This window comes from Rhinolophus sinicus, chromosome 2 (assembly GCF_057876585.1).
Source record: "Rhinolophus sinicus isolate RSI-liver-muscle chromosome 2, RSI-T2T, whole genome shotgun sequence".
Classification (NCBI taxonomy): Eukaryota; Metazoa; Chordata; class Mammalia; order Chiroptera; family Rhinolophidae; genus Rhinolophus; species Rhinolophus sinicus.
In genome coordinates, this window is record NC_142502.1 from 145472800 (window position 1) to 145493085 (window position 20286).

Here is a 20286-nt window from a genome sequence, read left to right on the forward strand (position 1 = left end):
AACCATACACAAAGGAGTATACACTGTATGATTCCACTTATGTGTAATTGAGATATGGCAAAATTAATCTATGGTATGAGAAATCAGGATAGTAGTGTCTTTTGAAAGTAGTTACTAGGTGGGGAGCAGGAGAGTGGCTTACTGGCAGTGTTCAGTTTTATGATCTGAGTTCTGGTTACACAGGTCTATTCCATTGTGAAAAATTATTGAGCTATAAACATAACTTGTACAATTTTCTCTATATTACACTTTTAAATGAGTTTTTTTTTAAATGCTGTTTTAACTCCCAGAGTTAATCTGAAGTCTAAGCATTTATTTATTTTTTTAAACTGTGGCATTTATTGAAAAGAACTGTAACCTCCAAAATGAATTTCTTTTGAAATTAAAAAAATTTTTTATTTAAGTATAGGTGGTATATAGTAGGATATTGGTTATATTTATTTCAGGTGTGCAATATAGCAATTAGACATTTTTATAGCTTGCAATGTAATAACCCCACTAATTCTAGTAATCATCTGTCACCGTGCAAACTTATCGCAATATTATTGACTATATCTCCCTCCTCCTTTTCATCCATCCTCTTACCCTTCTGGTAACTATCCCATTGGTCTCTGTTTCTATGAATCTGTTTTTGTTTTGTTTGTTCGTTTGTTTTGTTTTTTTAAATTCCACATATAAGTAAAACCGTACAGTACTTGTGTTTTCTCTGCCTGACTGATTTCACATAGCATATGATCCTCTAGAGCAGGGGTGTCCAAACTTTTTTCAGCGTTTTTCACCAAGGGCCATATGCGGTAAAATACACAAAGAGCCGGGCCACTCACTTGAGGTGAAGTATGTATTGCCTCACCTGGTTTATTTAAGTAAACTAAATATATTTTTGGACTTTGCTGCGGGCCAATAAAAAATGGATTGTGGGCCGCAGTTGGCCCACGGGCCGCAGTTTGGACACCCCTGCTCTAGATCCATCCATGCTGTTGCAATGGCAAGATTCATTCTTTTTTATTGCTGTGTAATATTCCATTGTATATATACCACATCTCCTTTATCCATTCATCTGTCAGCATACCTGGTGAACACATGCTAAAATGCTCAACAAAATACTAGCAAACTAAATTCACAGTACATTAAAAGGATTTTACACCATGATCAAGTGGGATTTATACCAGTGATACAGGGTGGTTCCACATCTGAAAAGCAGTATGATTCATCCATTAACAAAACCAAGGATGCAATTAATATGATTATCTCGATAGATGCAGAAAAAGCATTTGACAAAATTCAACTGGGGGTTGAATTTTTTCTGCATCTTTCTGCATTTATGATAAAAACTCTCAACAAAGTGGATATAGAAGGAACTTACCTCAACTTGATAAAAGCTGTATATGTCAAACCCAGAGCTAACATCATACTCAATGGTGAAAAGCTGAGAGCTTTTCCTCTAAGATCAGGAACAAGACAAGGATGCCCACTCTCCTCACTGTTATTAATATGGTACTGGAAGTTCTAGCCATAGCAGTCAGACAATAAAAATAAATAAAAAGCATCCAGATTGGAAAAGAAGAAGTGAAACTCTTTGCAGATGACATGATACCATATATAAAAAACTCAAGAATCCACCAAAAAGTTAATGGAATTAATAAAAGAATTCAGTAAAGTAGCATGATACAAAATTAATATATAGAAATTCATTGTATTTCTTTTAGAATTTTAATATGGGGCTTATGTCTTATTCCTATTATAGTTCTGTTTTTTCTTTTCTTTTTTTATGTTTTGAACAATTTTAAATAGTAGGAGATTTTAATTAATACAGTTCAAGCTACCCTGGAATAATTTTTTAATAGGGTAATGGTGATGATGCAGTTTTTTAAACACCTTGAGGTATGTATAAGAGACACCAGGGAAGTCTGGTGAAAGAATTATCAAAGTCATTGAGGCCGTTTTTATTTTATTTTTAGATGTATTTTCGAAATATAAATACTTTTTAAAATATTAATTGTTTACTTTCTAGCTCATTGAGGCCCTTTTTAATATACAAATGAACAATGTAGCACTTAGAATTCACATTAATCATATTTTTTTCTTAAATTTTGCAGTGTGTGATTAACAAGGTTTCACAAATAGAAGAAATAGATACAGATGCAGTTATGAAGTAAGTACAAACATTCAGTTGGGGGTTATCAGTCAGAGAAAAGGTAACACAGACAAGGGAAGAGAGCGGTTAATAGAATTCAGAAGGAGAAAGACATGTAGTAGTTGAAACACAAAGAAATGCAGTAGTTCAAGTGGTCTTCACTGGGGGGAGGCTGTCATCCTGAGGCAACAACCCCTCAGGGAAGTAGATGGAGCTGTAAGTACCTTTTCTCCTTCCAATCTTTTATAAAGACTCCTCATTGGCCAAGCCCAGCACAGCAGCCTCCCCAGGCAGAGAGAGGGTAGAGCAGATACAATGTAGATATGGAGGGGGGAAATTGAAGACAATCCATTTTAGAGGAATTGTAGTGTTAAATTATTTAGCCAAATAATTCAAAACCAACTTCTAATAGGTTTTAAGAAGTTTGAGTACATAATTTTGAATTGCCTATGTCTCTAATTTTTTGTTTTCACCCTTGAAATCCCTATTCTTTTATTTTGAGAATAGTGATAAATGTTTCACGATTAGTAATTTCTGATTCATATAGATATGTAAATTTTCTTAACTGGCTTAAGATATGAATAGCAATATGGACAACTGTGAAACTTCTCTCGGCCAGGCTCAGAATGAGGATTGTGGAGTTTTAATTTCTACACTATTACCTAGTGAAAACTCAGTTTCAGAATTAGGTGAAGCAACCCTAATAATGCAGGAATCACTCAGTAGTTGGAAAAATTAAGTTATTGGGACTCTATCAAAAGCCCTATGGACAAGAGAGTCAGTTATTTTTAAATTTTTTCTTCCCCAGGCTATTTTCTCAGAGAACTTTCTGTATCTCAGGTATAGGCATATCTTTGGAAAATAAACTCTTAGCTGCAGTAGCATTCATTAAAAGTTTAGAATAATAAGTCATTTTAGTACTATAAAATATTTTTATGGAATTATGTTTTGCATTAATTTTTTAATCTTGAAGTTATTGGTTGATGTCAGCTATAAAAATATTGGCTATACTATATACCAGGGGTACCAATGTATACAAGTGGACACTTTGGTCAGCGTTGCTCAAGCAGTAGCTCTCTGTAATCAGAAGTGTCTGGACGCTGATGGTAACCACTTTCAAACGTGACTTGTATTCATCTTTTGTTATTGGTATATATTGAGTATTAAAATTTTAATACAGTTTTCCTTTCTTAAAATGTGTATGCATTTTTTTGGCACCCTCTGTATTATATTAATATTATAATTAGTTTTACTATATATTATACTAATATAATAACTAGTATGACATATATCTAGTATATATGTGTAATATTTGTATACTAATATTGTTAGTGAATACTTACATAGTACTTTTTTATGCACTATGAGTTGTTCTAAGTACTTCTTATTAATTCAGTTAATATTCACAGCAACCATATAAGATAAGTTCTATTACTTTTCCCATGTTAAGATGAGAAAGAGCATGGAGGAATTAAGTTACTTTGTCTGGAGCCACTTAACTAGTAAAATGGCAAGGCTGGAACTTGAACCCAGGCAGTGTGGCCTGAGAGCTCTTGCTCTTACCCTCTATGCTGTATTACCTTTCATACGTGGAAAAATACTTTTTAGTTTGTTATTAGAAAAGTACATTATTAAGTTTATTAAGGGAGGTATTATGTTCCTATTTGTAGTTATTCCAGAATATGTCTTCTCCACCTTTAACCCAAATTTGTTTATTTCTCTATGGCTTGTTATCCAATGTTCATGAATCATGTTCTCATGGGATTATTATGTAAGATTCATAAGTGAGTATACTTGACTAGACTAGTCATAGAGATATTTAAATAAGGAGGAGTTGTTTGGTAATTGACCTCTTCAACTCAGTTTTATAATGTTAGTTAGGTTTCTAGATGAAATTGCATTATTCTTCTGTTACTAGATAGTATTTAGTACAGTTTCCTCCAGTTTGTAGATTTATATCATTTATCATATTGGCCCAAAGACAATCAATTTTGAATTGTTTTTTTTAATCTAGGCTTGCAGATCAGATGAGAATGTTGAATTTTCCTCAGTGGTTTGATCTGCTAAAGGATATTTTCTCCAAGTTTACAGTTTTCCTACAGAGAGTTAAGGTAAGCTCATGTGATTATCAGTTTATCCAGAATATTCCTAAAATTAACTCAACTTTCCAGGTTTATAAATATATATAGAATCAAATGGAATAAAGCACGGATTCTTTGTTTTTGTAATTTTTCTAAAGAGCTTTAGAAAATACCACACAGCATTTTTCAGAAGAAAAGATGTCACAGACTCTAATACATATTGGTTGGGATTATGTTTTAATAAGAGAGTCGTTAGGAATTGAGTATAATAGGCTATTTGTGAAATTAGATGTTCTTTGAATTATTAGATGTCAGTATTGTGTTGTATGTGCTAAATAAAATTCCTGGCATCTTCTGAGTATCATGTTAAAATGGTCTGGGGGGCTTTGGTACTTGTCTGTGACATGACTTTTCCTTATTGACATTTGGGGAATGCTAAGTCACATGTATAAGCTCTCCAGTGATAATGGGAAAAGTTTTGTAAAATGTGATTCACTGTACTTAATTTAGACTTCTCCCAAAATGTTAAGCACCCATTGATAGTGATAAATAGCAAATTTGTATCTGTAAATTACTCAATAACTAGGTCATGTTTTCACTTTTTTTTTATATTTAGGGAGATTTCCATTTACAAAATCAATTAAAATACAGAACTCTATTCCTAAGCTTTAGGGAACCCATTTGTCTTGAGCAGTTCTTTTCACAAGTCACCTTTACTGTGTAATAAAAGATTGACAAAAATTCTGATATGTGTGACCTTGACTCATTTATAAGATGCTCAAAAATACATACACAGAATTCACTTTTGGGAACTTTAGGTGCAAGATATTTTAAATCCTTTAAAAATGTATCCTCTTTTCTTATAGGCAACATTAAATATCATTCACAGCGTTGTTCTCTCAGTTCTTGAGAAAAACCAAAGAACTAGAGAATTGGAGGAGATTTCACAACAGAAGCATGCAACAAAAGATAATTCACTAGACACAGAGGTGGCTTATTTAATCCATGAAGGCATATTTATAAGTGATGCATTCAGTGAGAGTGAATTAACACCTATAGCAAATGACGCTACCTCTCAAAGAAATGCATCTCCAAATAGCGAGCCCTGCAGCAGTGATTCGGTGTCCGAACCAGAATGTACTACTGATTCTTCATCCAGCAAAGATCAGACATCATCATCTGCTATTGCAGGAGGTGTGGACATTATGTGAGTATAGTAACTGCTGCCAACAACAAGATTTTTCAGTTATCTTATTGGTGTTTTCAGTAAGATTGATTATTCAGTTTACTGAAAAACCACGTAAACTTTGGTCTTGGAATTTAATTTAACACAAAAACATTAATTTTATGAAACGTATCTTTTTAAAAATGTATGCAAGATAAGAAGGTAATCATCAGAAGTAATTGAGAATTGCAGAATTTTTTTTTTTTTAATTTTTATTGGGGAACAGTGTTTTTCCAGGACCCATCTGCTCCAAGTCAAGCAGTTTTTTCAATCTAGTTGTGGAGGGCGCAGCTCACTGGCACATCGAACCAGCGACGTTGGTGTTAATGAGCACTGCGCTCTAACCAACTGAGCCAAAAGGCTGCCAGAGAATTGTAGAATTTGAAGGCTAGAAAGAAACCATTTAATTAAATGCCATCTAAACTCATGTCCTCCAACTCATTTCAGAGTTTAGATGACTTATTTAAGGTCAGTAGTGGCAGAACTTGTCTTGGAACTCAGGTCAGTATTACCTTGGTTATTTTTCTTCCTTTTACTATGTCACCTTTGTATTTTGTATATAGTGAATATGTTTCATTTACAATTTTTGGTTTTTCGAAGGCATGATTTCCAAGTGGATCACACTATCTTTTTAAACATTAATTTATAATACTTCTTATTTTGAAATAATTTCAAATTTACAGAAAAGTTGCCAGAATAGTTCAAAACACTCTCAGATATCCTTGTTTGATTCCCCAGTTTTTAGCAGTTTACCACATTGCCCTATTTCTTCCGTCCTCCCTTTTTCACTGTCCCTCTCTCCCTTCTTCTCTTTCCTTCTTTGTCTCTCATGTTAGTATTTTTTATGAATCATTTGACAATAGGTTGCAGATTTGATGTCCCATTATCCCAAAAAACTTCAGTGTATATTTCGTAAATACAATAATACTCTCTTAAATAACCACAGTATACCAATTAAAATCAAGGAAACATTGATACATTATTACCATCTAATTCACAAACCTCCATTCAAAGTCCACCAGTTTTCCAGTCATCTGTATATAAAGAATGAAAACAAAACAGCCAGTATATCTCTCTACAATAAATACAATAAATGCTCAGAAGATGTTAGTTCAGTTAAACTGAATGTTAACAATCATTCATAATTGTCAATAAAAGGAGGACCTGTTTGTCATGAAATAACATTCATTCCTTCTTCTTCCTTCCAATATGTCTTCCTGGTCACCTGTGCACAAACTACCGCAGCTATAACCTTGTACCTAACTAGAATTTTTTTTTTGCTTAGTTTTTGCTTAATCAGAGTCTGAACTAAGTATTAAAAATACCACAACAGAAAGAGAAAATTATTCTCATATAAGATTAGGGTAAAATATATTTGTATTATCTGGGCTTGTTTAAGTGATGCTTCACCACAAAAAGGTATTTGATCCATTACAGATTTTTTTCCACAAAAGTGAATTTACAGCTTTTTTGTGTTTTATTGGTATGTCAACTATGTAGAACAATGTGTTCACAAACTATCCTGACTTAATCTCTTTATCATTTTCAGGGTGAACGAAGACATGAAATTAACTGACTTAGAACTAGGAAAGCTGGCAAATAATATCCAGGAGTTATTGTATAGTGCCTCAGATATATGCCATGATCGAGCTGTCAAATTTCTCATGTCAAGAGCAAAGGTTAGTTGTTTTAATAAAGCTTTAGATATTTTATACATAGTGTAATTATTTTGAAGATCTGGAATCGTATCCTTGCTTATATCACTATGCTTCCTATAATGCATATTATATTTTTACCACTTAATAAGTTGAGGTTAGTGGTACTGGTGTGGTCTAGTAGGAAGATGTTAAAATAATCCAAATAAAAGAAATAGGGAAACTTGTTCAAGTATTCTTTTTAAATACATGATTAAAAGATTTATTTTGAAATATAATACCTTAGTTAATTTTATATTAATGCTGTTTTATATGTGTGTGTATAATCAGCCAAACAATTTATTAATAAAATTAGTTGAACTCCAATATTGTAAGATTTTTATGAAATTAACTGAATTTATTTGAGCTACTGTATTATAAAATTTAGACATCTTAAGCTTTTTATGTTCACTATGTGGGATGAAAGTATTGGAAAATTTTGTTAAAAATGATTTTCAAATCATTTTTATGAATTAATATAATTATATATCATAAAAATAGTATAATTAATATTAACATTTGTTTAAACGAGTTGGTTTTATAGCACATCCATATTTGGTGTTCTAATTCTGTCATGATTTTTGTGTCATCTTTAAAATTTAGGATGGTTTTCTTGAGAAGCTAAATTCCATGGAATTCATAACACTTTCTAGATTAATGGAAACATTCATTTTAGACACTGAACAGATCTGTGGAAGAAAAAGCATGTCATTACTTGGAGCACTTCAGAGCCAAGCTAATAAATTTGTAAACAGGTTTCATGAAGAGAGAAAAACCAAGCTCAGGTATTACCATGTCCATTCTGTTCTTAATGTTTTTCTTTTTCTTTGCAAAACACAATTATATTTAAAAGAAGAAACTTTATTGATTGGCCAACGAAAACCCCTGACAAGCTTTTTCTTTTTAATTAAAGGCAGATTGTATAATTAAAATCACATTTCTTGACTTTTCAAAGTGGAGTTAGAATGTTTATTTCCATTAACGTATTTACCAGGAAGATCCTCAATAGATTTCCTTTCCTTTCCCACTCAAAGTGAAGTTTATTGTGTTTCACCACTCTTCTTTGTTAGGTCTAGAGATATAAAAAGAGAAATATTTTCTGCAAGTATTCATAGTGTTTATGAATGATTTCAATTTATTAAGGTTTTCAGCATTTTTAAATCTTATGTACTAATAATAGCTAATGGCCATTACTGTTTAAAAACTCAGCGTCTTGTATTGCATGTGCTGTTTGAATTTAACTAAGATACATGTAGTCTTTATTATTAAATGACATAACAAAAGTCTTATGTACTTACTCAGCTCTTCCCTTTTTCTTCAAGCAAGGAAGATGGTGTTGACATGTTATTAAAGTGTATCTTGTTTTCTTTTTACTTTTGAATAGCCTCCTCTTAGACAATGAGCGCTGGAAGCAAGCTGATGTTCCTGCAGAATTTCAGGATCTTGTTGATTCTATATCAGATGGAAAGATTGCTTTACCTGAAAAAAAATCAGGGGGTATGTGTATTTTTTCACACACTCTTCCAATTTAATATTATTTATTAATTTTGTAGGAATGCTTAATGTTTCTTTAATTGACAATGCCTCTTTAAAAGCCTGGAATTAATACTCTGTTAGTAACTACTTGACTGGAAAAGTATCTGTGGTAATTTATAATACTAATTTCAGATATTTATTGATTGTTAATCATATGCCAGACCCTGGACCAAGTGCTTTAGACCCTGGACCAGGTGCTTTATATGCATCACTCCAGTTTATCCTCTCAACAATCTATGAGGAAGATACTGCTTTGTTTCCCCGAAAATAAGACCGGGTCTTACATTAATCTGTGCTCCAAAAGACGCATCAGGGCGTATTTTCAGGGGATGTCTTATTTTTTCATGTACAACAATCTATATTTATTCAAATACAGTCATGTCGTCTTCTCCTGGAACATCATCATAATGTACTAAATGCGTCCCTCTGGCTGACGGTCTTAACTGGGGCTTATTTTTGGGGTAGGTCTTATTTTTGGAGAAACATGGTATTGTTACCTTGTTTAACAGTGAGGAAGTGAGGAAGCATGAGGCTTTGAAGGGTTAAGGAATTTTGTGCAAATGTGATGCACTGAAATTTGAAATCACATTTCTGGGCTTTTCAAAGTGGGGTTAGAATGTTTATTTCCATTAACGTTTATTTCCATTAAAGGGCAGAGAGAGGAATTGAAGGAATTAAGTAAATTTCTGCTATCTAGTGACCATTTTTAGTAGATAACAGTGTTAGGTGGAGGTCACAGCTTTATAATGTCATAGCTATGTTCTCAGTCGCTGTGCCATATTATTTAGAAACATGTGTTCCTTCCTTGAACACTAGTAAACTTCCATGTGTCAGATATTGACCCAGAATAGCAGTATAATTCTAATTTAAAAGGACTAAGTCTAATGAAAAAAATATGTATTAGCAATCACATTAGACACAATATATTAGCAAGTAATATAGTATGACATGAAAACTAGAAAAACAAAACTATGAAGGAGTCTAAGAAGGAAGGGCCAGAGAAGTAGGAAGAAATCCAGAAGAACATGGAAATCAAAAAATGAGTTTCAAGAAGAGAATTGTCATTAGTATCAAATACCAGTTGGGTTTCATGTGAAAGATTAGCAATTGTTGGGAGATATTTTTATATACCAGTAAAGTGGAGTTGTCTTGTGATAATAATAAAACTTATATACAACTCATCTTGTAACACCAGATTTGAAACTATGAAGTCCTTGAATATTTTTAATGGAGGAGGCAGTTGCATTTTCAAATTTTATGCATTTAATGAAAATTAATATTTTGACATAGACATATTTTTTAAATTATATACTTCATGTTGCACAAAATGCAATTGCACTACGAGAGAGACTGAGTAAAATACAGATAATGACTCCTACACACGTAGGTAATCATTTGCAATCTTAGTAATTCAGTAGAGTGTTAGTTAGATTGTAGTTCTGTGCTAAGTAACTCTAAGGGTGAGGAAGGGGAGACAAGTGTAGCCTATTTTTTCAACAAGTTTGGCTATTAAGGGAAAGTGAGTGGTGAAGTGGCAGCTAGAGACATAAGAGAAATTAGATTGTTACCTTAGTCCACTCAGGGAGTTGGGAGAAGTGTTTTAAAGTAGGAGAGGCTGAATTATATTTTTATGTTTAGCAGGAAAAGGAAGGAGGTTAATTTAGGATAAGAGTGACAAAGTGATTATGGGGCAGGTCCCTTGGATTGAATCGAGAGTTCAAGAGAAAGGCTAGCTCTTCCACCACTGTGACAAGAGAGAAGGGTTTTAAAGACAGGTGTAAAACTGATTAATTCATATAGGGCAGAGAGAGGAATTGAAGGAATTAAGTAAATTTCTGCTATTTAATAACCATTTTTAGTAGATAACAGTGTTGGGTGGTGGTAACAGTTTTTGTTAATTGTATGATATCAACAAAGCAAAAAGAAAACACTCTGATCATTCCAAATAACAAATTTAAAATTATGAGATTTATCACTCATCTTTTTCAAGCTTATTTGATTAACTTTCCACTGTGTGAGGTGCTGTACTAGATGACAGAGACATGTTTTCTGTCCCTGAATAGCTCAGTTTTGCAATCCACTGTCATGCCACCAAATGATTTTTTAATTAAAATGGCATACAGTGATTGAATGAACCACGTACGTTTCCTGCAAAGTGAACTAGTATTTATTTTCACTTCCTCAATGGAAGATACTGACAGTAGGAGGTTTCTCTACATACCCTGCACCTGTCCCAGTCTTTTTTTTTTTAACTCCTGTGAGAAGAAAGCCTATACTGTTAGAAGTCCATTAATATTTTACTAGTTATAACCAAGTTAAGGATCCTTGGTTATTATTCGTCCATCATCCATTTATTGAGTTGCTAACTGCTTGGCTAGGTATTGGGGAAAGGAAGTCTAATGGATAGCAGTTAATACTGAGTGCTTACTAGACAGTTTGTTCTAAGCACTTTACATTGCTATCTCATTTATAGGTCCACAAGCTAGCGAGACACTGTTAGTATTCCCATTTAACAAATACGGGAACTGAGGCACAAAGAGGTTAAACAACTAGCCTAAGGTTACATAGGTAGGAGATGGTAGAAATGGGATCCAGATTTATTCAGGCAGACTGACTTTCCGGCCCTTTCTCCCTCTTAACTGCTATGCTGTGCCACTTCTTGCAATGTAGAGAGGTGTGACTACCCACCATGACCTGCCCAGTTAGGTTTTATGATCAGATCACCCTGTGAGGTTACTTTTGCTTGCTGAACTTGTACATAGTCCCTTTTTTGTTCACAAATGTCTTAGAGCTCAAAGGGGACTTGAATCTTAGGGAAGCATGACTTACCCATGGCTGATTCAGAGCAATAATTCAGTCTGCCTTTCTTTTCACCTTAACATGCTGAATTTTGTTTTATAATGATAAGAGATACCATATGCTGAAAATAGAGTAACTTCTGGATTAAAACTCTTAAAAATTAAATATGTAATCTCTCCATTGAATATAGGAATTAATTTGTATTTTAAGAATTGTAATAAAGACAACCAGTTAAAATGCTAGTTCTGTCTTTCCAAACTACTGACATTATTTTCTTTACTACTTATTCTTCATTTACCATGTGCCAGACCTATAGGATAGACAGTTTGTAATCATTATCTCTATCGTTAACAACAACCCTAAAAGATACATATTGCTATCCGTGTTTAATGGATACAGATACTGAGACTCCAAGAAGTTAATTAATTGGTAGTACTGGAACTCAAATCCAAATCTCTCTGATTTTAAACCTAATATGCTTTATTTAATCTGTGCCAAATTGCTTCCTAAGAAGTAGATATTTGTTTTCAGAAATGAGAGTTTCAGGCCCTAAATAGGAACTATCTTCTTCAGTTTTTTCCTGGTTTAAATTTTTTTTCCTGTATTTTGTTTCATGCTATACCTTGTCTCTCTTGTTTATTTGCTTTACTTTCTAGCTGCAGAAGAAAGGAAACCAGCTGAAGTTCTCATTGTTGAGGGACAACAGTATGCTGTAGTTGGGTGAGTGACACATTTTTCTTTATTAGTCAAGTCAATTATTTAAAACATGGGTCTTCTCATTCCCCCTTGATGTGAATTGGAAATTTTGGGTTAACAATTTAAAACCCTACAAAGAATTTAAAGGAAATTTTATGGATTCTTTTTTATTTTCTATATTTTGTAGTATTCTATATCCATTGGGGACTACAATGACTTAACAAAAAAGTGGTTGTTGATTTTTCTCTTGTTATAAGAAATCTAGAGGTACATGATCCAAGGATGGTATAGTGTCTCCATGATGTTATTAGTGTCTCAAGCTCTTTCGTTTTTCTGCAGCTTTTTTAGTGTATAGTATATAGCATAATAGTTGAAGCTGTGGGCTCTGGAGTCTAACTGCTTAGGTTTGAATCCCAGGGTCTCTGCTACTCTCTATGACCTTGGGCATGATACTCGGTGTGCCTCAGTTCCTTATCTATAAAACAAAATGTGGAAAATAGTATTAAGAATTATTGCAGAACTTGGGCAGCTGGATGGCTTGGTTGGAGTGCGAGCTCTGAGTAACAGGGTTGCTGGTTCGATTCCCACATGGGCCAGTGAGCTACGCCCTCCACAACTAGATTGAAGATAACAACTTGAGCTGAACTGCCGCTGAGCTTCCAGAGGGGCGGCCGAATGGCTCAGTTGGTTAGAGCGCATGCTCTTAACAAGGTTGCTGGTTTGACTCCCCCATGGGATGGTGAGCTGTGCCCTCCGCAACTAGACTGAAAAACAGTGACTGGACTTGGAGCTGAGCTGCGCACAACTAAGATTGAAGGACAACTTGACTTTGAGTTGAGAAAAAAACACACTGTTCCCCAAGAAAGTCTTGGAAATACACACTGTTCCCCTTCCCCAATAAAATCTTTGAAAAAAAACCAAACCAGTTATTGCAGAACTAAACAGATAATTCATGTAAAGCATTAGCACAGTTCTAGCACCTAATAAGAAGTTGATAGTTGTTGGTAGTTATTTCCATTGTCATTTGTTACTAGGTCTTTTACTCTAATACCAATAACAGTATTTCATATTCAAATTAACTAAGAGAAATATAAATTCCAGTGTTGTTTGTCTAGTACTACATACCTTTTATTAAATGAGTAATTAAAATATCTTCATATTCTTTAACAGCACTTTAGAGTTTAAGTATTTTCATATATATATATATGGTCTCATTTGATCACTACCCACCATGTTGTGAAATAGACATTTCAAGGATTGTTGTTCACTTTCAATAGTTTAGAGAATTGAAGCTTAGAAGGTTAAATGGTTAATATACAATGACCCAAATAAAGCCAAAATTAGAATCAAGGTCTAGCTCTCAATATCTAGACAAAAATTCTTTTTCATTATTCTTTGTTTCTTATCACTGTATAAGTCCTTTCTGAAATAGCCACTACCTCCAGGAAGAATGGATGATTTTCTCATGTAACTACATGCCTCTATCATGGTACTTTCCGCAGTATATTAGATTTATGTATACATCTCCATGGGTAGATTCTGAGTTCCTCAAAGGTGGGAATCATGTCTTACCATTTTCGTTTTTCATGGTACTTGATAAGTACTCAAAAAATGCATAATAGAATTGATGCTTTTTCTCTATCTGTATTATCCAAAACTCTGAAGTACCCAGTTGTAAGCTAACACTTTCATTCCTTTCTCCTCTGGAGTTTTCTGTTTTGGGTAGGGCAAAGCTTTTTTCAATATTTCTGTAATCTCATGCCTTCCATCTAATTACGATCTCTCCTTAACTACCCATTATGTGGTTACTCTTTGCATTCTTAATGGAAATAGTCCCCTCTGGCTATATCTGACTACCTGGCTCTTTAGGTAAAAAACTGAACTCCCTGGCTGAAGGGGGAATATTATATCTTCTTAGAGAGGATCACAAAAGATAAGCGATGGACTCCTGCCCAGTAAAGCTGACTCTAGGCGTATGCATGGAGAGTGATATATGGTCTGATAATTAAGTTGTTATAAAGGCTAGACACTGTCTTTCTTGAATCACTACTTCCTGATATCCTTCAAATTTTTATAAAACATTATTTTGCATGGATCACTCATTTCTGAACATCTTATTGAACTCAGATGTCCAAAATTGAATGGCTCTTTTCCCCTTAATTTCAATCTTATTTAACCTCCCAGTAGTTCTTTTTTCAATTTATGATAAGCCCTGCTAATGAGCTGATAACTTTCTCATCGTTGGGGAATCTTTTGTGACTGTTAACATAAGAAACATTCAAACCTGTAGAGAATTTTTATGAGTTTATTTGAGCCAAACTGGCAGCATATGCTAGGGAGCAAGGTCTTAAATGCTCCAGAGAATAAGTTTTGCAGATTTTTTTATGCATTTGAAATTAAGGAGGGAACTAAGGAAGATTCCATGGAGGTGGGACAAGGATTGGATTACAAGATGGTGTGCTCTTGTACAAGAGCTCATAATTACAGTATTGTGAGGGTAGTTAGACTTATTTTCAAAGGTTAACTTAGATGTACAGAAACAATGGACAGGGTTCGTGTAGGCAAAGACAAATCTTTTACTAAAGAAGTTATATGCCTGGGGCGTGACCTGCGCTGCTGGGAATTTGTGATCAGACCATCCTGTGAGGTTACTTTCATAGAACCTTTTTTTTTTTCATCCACATGACTTACCAGTAAACTTCGTAGGAGATATGTTCTTAGAAACCATAGTTTCTCTTTCATCTCGCTAAGATCTGGACTAGGTTCCCTTCATTAATTCAACAGTTGTGATTGAGAACGTACTACATAATCAGAAACACTGGGTAGGCTTTTTGTCAGTGTTACTGAATTGACCAAGGAATGGGATACCTGGTTTATAGAAGAGGCTTAGGATGGATGCCACACTGAGAGTGATGTGCCCCAGCACAAAGTTGAAGGAAGTACTCATTCTCAAGGTCATGCAAATGTTGACCCTGCAATTGCATGACCCTGAAATTGAGTTCCTCCTTAATTTTGCACCCTAGGAATCTCTCTTGTCTCACCCTAGTTTGTATTCTGCTACACTTGTAGGTAAAACACATAATTTAGCAGTTACCAAGATCAGTGTTGATTTGTGTATATGCCAGATCAATTTAATTTTTCCTGTTTTGACAACCTACTAGGTCATCTTACTTTTCTTACAGAACTGTATTGCTATTGATAAGAATTATCCTTGAATATTGCCAGTGTGTGGATAATATCCCATCTGTTACCACTGACATGCTTACTCGTCTGTCAGATTTATTGAAGGTGGGTATGATTTTACTCTGTTATGGAAACATAGTTGGAAGAAGTAATTATGTAGGGTGTGACTAGTCTTCCAAGGTTATTTTTAAGACATTAATTGTGACATTTGATTGTGATTGAATCACAACATGTTACTGGAAGAAGGCCACCTGCTTCCTTTTCACTCTGAATTTAGTGATTCCTCATTACATCCATAGAGTTGTTAATGACATTGGAGACAGGAGATGATTTGTTCGTTAGGTGCTGAACATGACTGAGGCCACTTAGGTCCAAAAAACCTGGGCTGGTTTCTGATGTGCTGGGAAGGAATTCACTGAACTTTACAAAATTCATCTCATTAAGGTTAGCGATTTTTCTTAAATCATCCTTTCAGAACCATTGATGTAAAATGAAAATGTGATCATTTTATTCAGCTATTTCATAGGTATTAACAGATATTTTTAACTGCTAGCATAAAGAAAAGGTTTCGTTTTTTCAAATGTCTGATGCATCATTTGATTCTGTCCTGAAATTGAGTTGTCATATTTCAGTCCAGATTTTGTTAACCCTTTTGAAAAGAGGACTGTCCGGTTACAATGACTGAAGGAAATGACTGAATTAGTTTTGCAAATGCAAATTAAAGACTAATTCTGAACAATTGATATTTAGAATTTCTCAACTTTTTCCTACCAGACTGTAAATATTATCATTTAAGAACACCTTCCCCCAGCCTTTTTTGTTGTTACATAAAAAGATCCTAATTGCTTCTACTAGAAAATTCATTTGGTCTTTGAATGAGAGGAATGTATTTTTAGAACTATTAGCACATTGCCAGCATATGAAGAATCGTTTTCAGTAAGCTTGGATTTTTTTTCTTCTTCCTTTGTTAGTACTTCAATTCAAGAAGTTGCCAGTTAGTTCTTGGAGCTGGTGCACTGCAAGTTGTTGGACTGAAAACAATAACTACAAAAAATTTGGGTATGGATTCTTGAATTTAACTCACATGCTGAAGTGTTATAATGATATCAGTATACTTATTGTGTTTTTAGTATACCTGATGTTTTTGTGGCTCTAACCAAAGGCTCTAAAAGTAGCAAATGGTACTTTACTCTTTTATGTATTACCATAATTGAAAATTTAATTTCTGGAGAAATATTTTGAGTAAGTTCCACTCTAGTAAGTGTAAGTTATTTGGAAGTTGCACCACTGTGGAAAATGTTAAGATGTAATACGTGTGGAGTACTTTGGGATGAAAGGTATCTGAAGGTCAGAAGAGAATCAGTTGTGCCAACAGCTTCCTCATGCCAGTAGTATTCACAGCTTGCGTCCATTTGGAAAGTCAGCATGTTCATTACATTATTTAATACCAAATGATTTTCTTAAACAAAATGAAATATGTTGTTTTCTGCCACTGTATTCTTCATTTATGAAACAAACTGGTCTGTATAAAATTAATTGACTTTTTTACTTAATTTGATATGTACTTAAAGTCAACTAATATACTTTTTGTTTCTTCATGATACATCTACCACCTGGATCTTCAGCTCTTTCTTCGCGCTGTTTGCAGCTAATTGTGCACTACATTCCTGTGATCCGGGCTCATTTTGAAGCTCGACTGCAGCCTAAGCAGTATAGCATGCTTAGGCATTTTGATCATATCACTAAGGTACTTTTCCATGTATTTTCTACTGGAGTTTCATCAATTTAATTCCTTAATTGTTAAGTATTTTTTAGATGTACCCAGGGGCTTTAAATAAAATGTTATTTCTCATTACAGGACTACCACGACCACATAGCTGAAATATCAGCTAAGCTCGTAGCGATAATGGATAGCTTATTTGACAAGGTGTTGTCTAAGGTAATGATTTATAGAAATTATTAGGCTTTGCTTAGAGGCATTGTGACTTTTCACAATTGTATAACACATCAGATTTTTCAGCGTTTAGGAAAAACTCAATAAAATCTTCAGATTGCCAATAGTTGATATATATCTCCTTAGGGGCCCCACGGATGATTTCAAGGATGACAGAGACCCTATATAGAAGTAACTTTATATTAGCTGATTTGACAGATATGTACCTTCTTTAAAACAGGTTTTGGTCTGAAAGCCTTCCAGAAACAGAATTGAGAGAACAAAGATCAAGATAGAGAAAAAAGTAAATAATTTGTGATAAAGTGTGTTACTCTAAAAATGCAGTCTGAGGTGCTCTATTATTTCCCTCATAGATAATCAGTTTCAATGTTAATTTATTTGCTTCCCATTCTCAATAGGTCATTAAAAGAAGCAGTGTTTTTCTAAAGAATTCTCAGTTATACTAGGAAGGTATCTTCAGAAAAATGTCAGTCAGCCACAGTCACTTTTGCTCTATCCCTTACTCTTTCTTTTCCATAAGTTCAGCACATATCTTAGGGAGAAAGAAGAAGTTTTATAACTTGAAAGTTTAAAGGTTTACTTAGTTTATACTTCTTTTCCAAGAGCATATTTAGAGTAAGGCACTTTGCTTCCACCTGCGTCCTTTAGATTCTGAGATACTAGGAGGAACACGCACATAAAAAAATCACAAGAGGGCAAGGATAAATTGGTGCCCATTCACACACAAACATATGCCTAAACCTTTGCTGGTGACAGTGAGAAAGGAGTGCTTGCAAAAAAAGATTGTGTTTGTTTTTCAGTTCTCAGATGTTTTGGTCACAGGACCCTTTACACTCTTAAAAATAATTGAGAACCCCAATGAGCTTTTGTTTATGCAAACTGTACCTATCAGCATATATACCATATTAGAAATTGAATCTAAGAAAAACTTAAAACAAGAATATGCAAACATACATTTCCTTAGTCTTCATAATGATGGCGTCATCACATGTCATCTAAAAATCTCCACTATTCAATCATGAGCAAATGAGAATGAAAAAGATAATAACATCTTAGTATTATTACAAAAATGGTTTTTACCTCATAGATTCCCTGAAAGAGTCTGACTCGGAGGTGTTGCCAGACCACACTGTAAGAACCTCTAGGGTAATTGATAGATAACATAGGTAGATATTTTATGTTTCTCTTTAAAGAAGTTTAAGAAATTTATAGTTATGTGCAAACATCTATATTATGTAATGCCTGCTAAATTGGTTTCTAGTTTTGTTTGGATAAAAATTACTGCTGTGTAGAAATCCTTTATTTTCTTCATGGTTGCCAAGTACAAGCTAACAAAAGCAGTTCTAGTCCACCAGTTTCCTTTTGATACATGGCATTCTTCTGTGTACCAAAAGTCAATAAATAATGCATTGTGACTGTCCTCAAGAAGTTTACCATCTAATAAGGCAGAGGACTATAAACACCTAACAATGTAGAATAAAGTCAATGTTAAATAGTGGAACTAGTAATTAGCTGTGGAATATAATGAAGCAAAACCCAAAAAGTGCCAGTACTCTTAAAACACTAACTTTATTTTATCATTTTGGTCATCCAAAGTTTTTGTACAAGAATTGGAACTATGGCTAGACTTTTTCCTGTGGCAACTCATTTTATTATTTTTTTTTTTTTGTCAAAGAGAAAGAGGATTATTTAATGAGCTTCCTGTTTATTTGTCACCTATATTTAATAGTCATTAACATTTTGCTTTTTTTGCTAAAGTATTTTATAATAAATTTGAGGCATTATGATATTTCATCCCTAAATACTTCAGTATGTATTTCTAAAATCTAAGGACACTTATAAAATCATATACCATGTCACACCTAACAAAATTAACAGTAATTCCTTAATATCATCTAATATCTATTACTAATTGAAATTTATCAATTGTTCCAAAATGTCTTTTTACAGTAACTTATTTGAACAAAGACTTTTACATGGTCTATATATTCCATTTAGTTATTATGTCTCTTAAGTCTTTTATAAATTTCAAATGCCCCCCTCCACATATTTTCTCTTTTTTTTTATGTTAAGAATGTACAGTGACTATTGCAACTTAGTGTTTTCTCTACTACCTACCCCACCAATGATACCTCCTTTTACCCTGACATGTTTTGTTCTCCCCTTATTAACAAGTAGCTCTTTCCCGCTCCCTGCCTTTTTTGCCTTTTTTTCTGCATGGGTTGCCCAGGAGTTTGGCTGTGTTTTTAATTCATACCAATATAACAGACAGTGATTGGTTTGGGTTAGCCTCTCAGTTTTTAGCTTTCCATTTTCTTATCTGAAACATAAGGAGGCATTAACGTTGAAGAAGCTTTGCACATAAGAGGCAGGAGAGGAAGAAGAGGAAGGTTAGGCGAGGAACCAGGAAGTCATTGTGCTACCTGAGGAGAGTGTGAGAGTGTGAAATACTGCAGAGCAGTGAGGAGGGGGAACTGGAAGAGTTACTAAATTGGGATGTTAGGACATCTTTAGTGATTTTTTTCCCCAGAGAGAAATTTCAGAAGATTGTTAATAGGGGAAGGTGGTTTGGGTGTGGCAAGGATCAATTTTAAGGGTTGAGAATATAAAGTAATACAATATTAAGCTTAGGTGACTAAAGAAATGTGATGGTGAAGATAAGATGGAAAGAATATCTTTAGGGACAGCAGGGGTGAAGGAAGGTTTTGCTGGGGGAGTGTGCTAGTTTCCGAGGCCTGCCATGACAAATTACCACAGATGAGTGGCTTAAAACAAGTCGATGTTCTCATAGTTCTGGAGGCTAGAAGTCCTAAATCAAAATATTGCCAGGCTACGCTCCCTCTGAAGGCTCTAGTGAAGAATCCCCCGCTTCTCTCTAGCTTCTAGTGCTTGCTGTCAGTTGTTATTCCTAGGCTTATAGATGCATCACTCCAATTTCTGCCTCTGTCCTCAGGTGGCCATCTTCCCTCTGTGTGTCTCTGTCT

General features: G+C 34.1%; 1 protein-coding gene across 3 annotated transcripts in view; it reads left to right on the forward strand.

Annotated features, from left to right (window-relative positions):
- Nucleotides 1–20286, forward strand: part of VPS54 (VPS54 subunit of GARP complex) — an 82806-nt gene that overhangs the window by 54451 nt on the left and 8069 nt on the right. For 2 of the 3 annotated variants that reach the window (XM_019717893.3, XM_088796120.1), the window contains exons 10-20: nt 2097–2152; nt 4149–4245; nt 5082–5422; nt 6990–7119; nt 7738–7919; nt 8519–8631; nt 12126–12189; nt 15348–15453; nt 16320–16407; nt 16974–17095; nt 17207–17287. In XM_019717893.3, the coding sequence (XP_019573452.3) occupies nt 2097–2152; nt 4149–4245; nt 5082–5422; nt 6990–7119; nt 7738–7919; nt 8519–8631; nt 12126–12189; nt 15348–15453; nt 16320–16407; nt 16974–17095; nt 17207–17287 (1380 nt within the window). Of the gene's footprint in view, nt 1–2096; nt 2153–4148; nt 4246–5081; nt 5423–6989; nt 7120–7737; nt 7920–8518; nt 8632–12125; nt 12190–15347; nt 15454–15690; nt 15793–16319; nt 16408–16973; nt 17096–17206; nt 17288–20286 lie in introns of those variants that run through there. The other variant, XR_016020447.1, reaches the window with a different exon arrangement.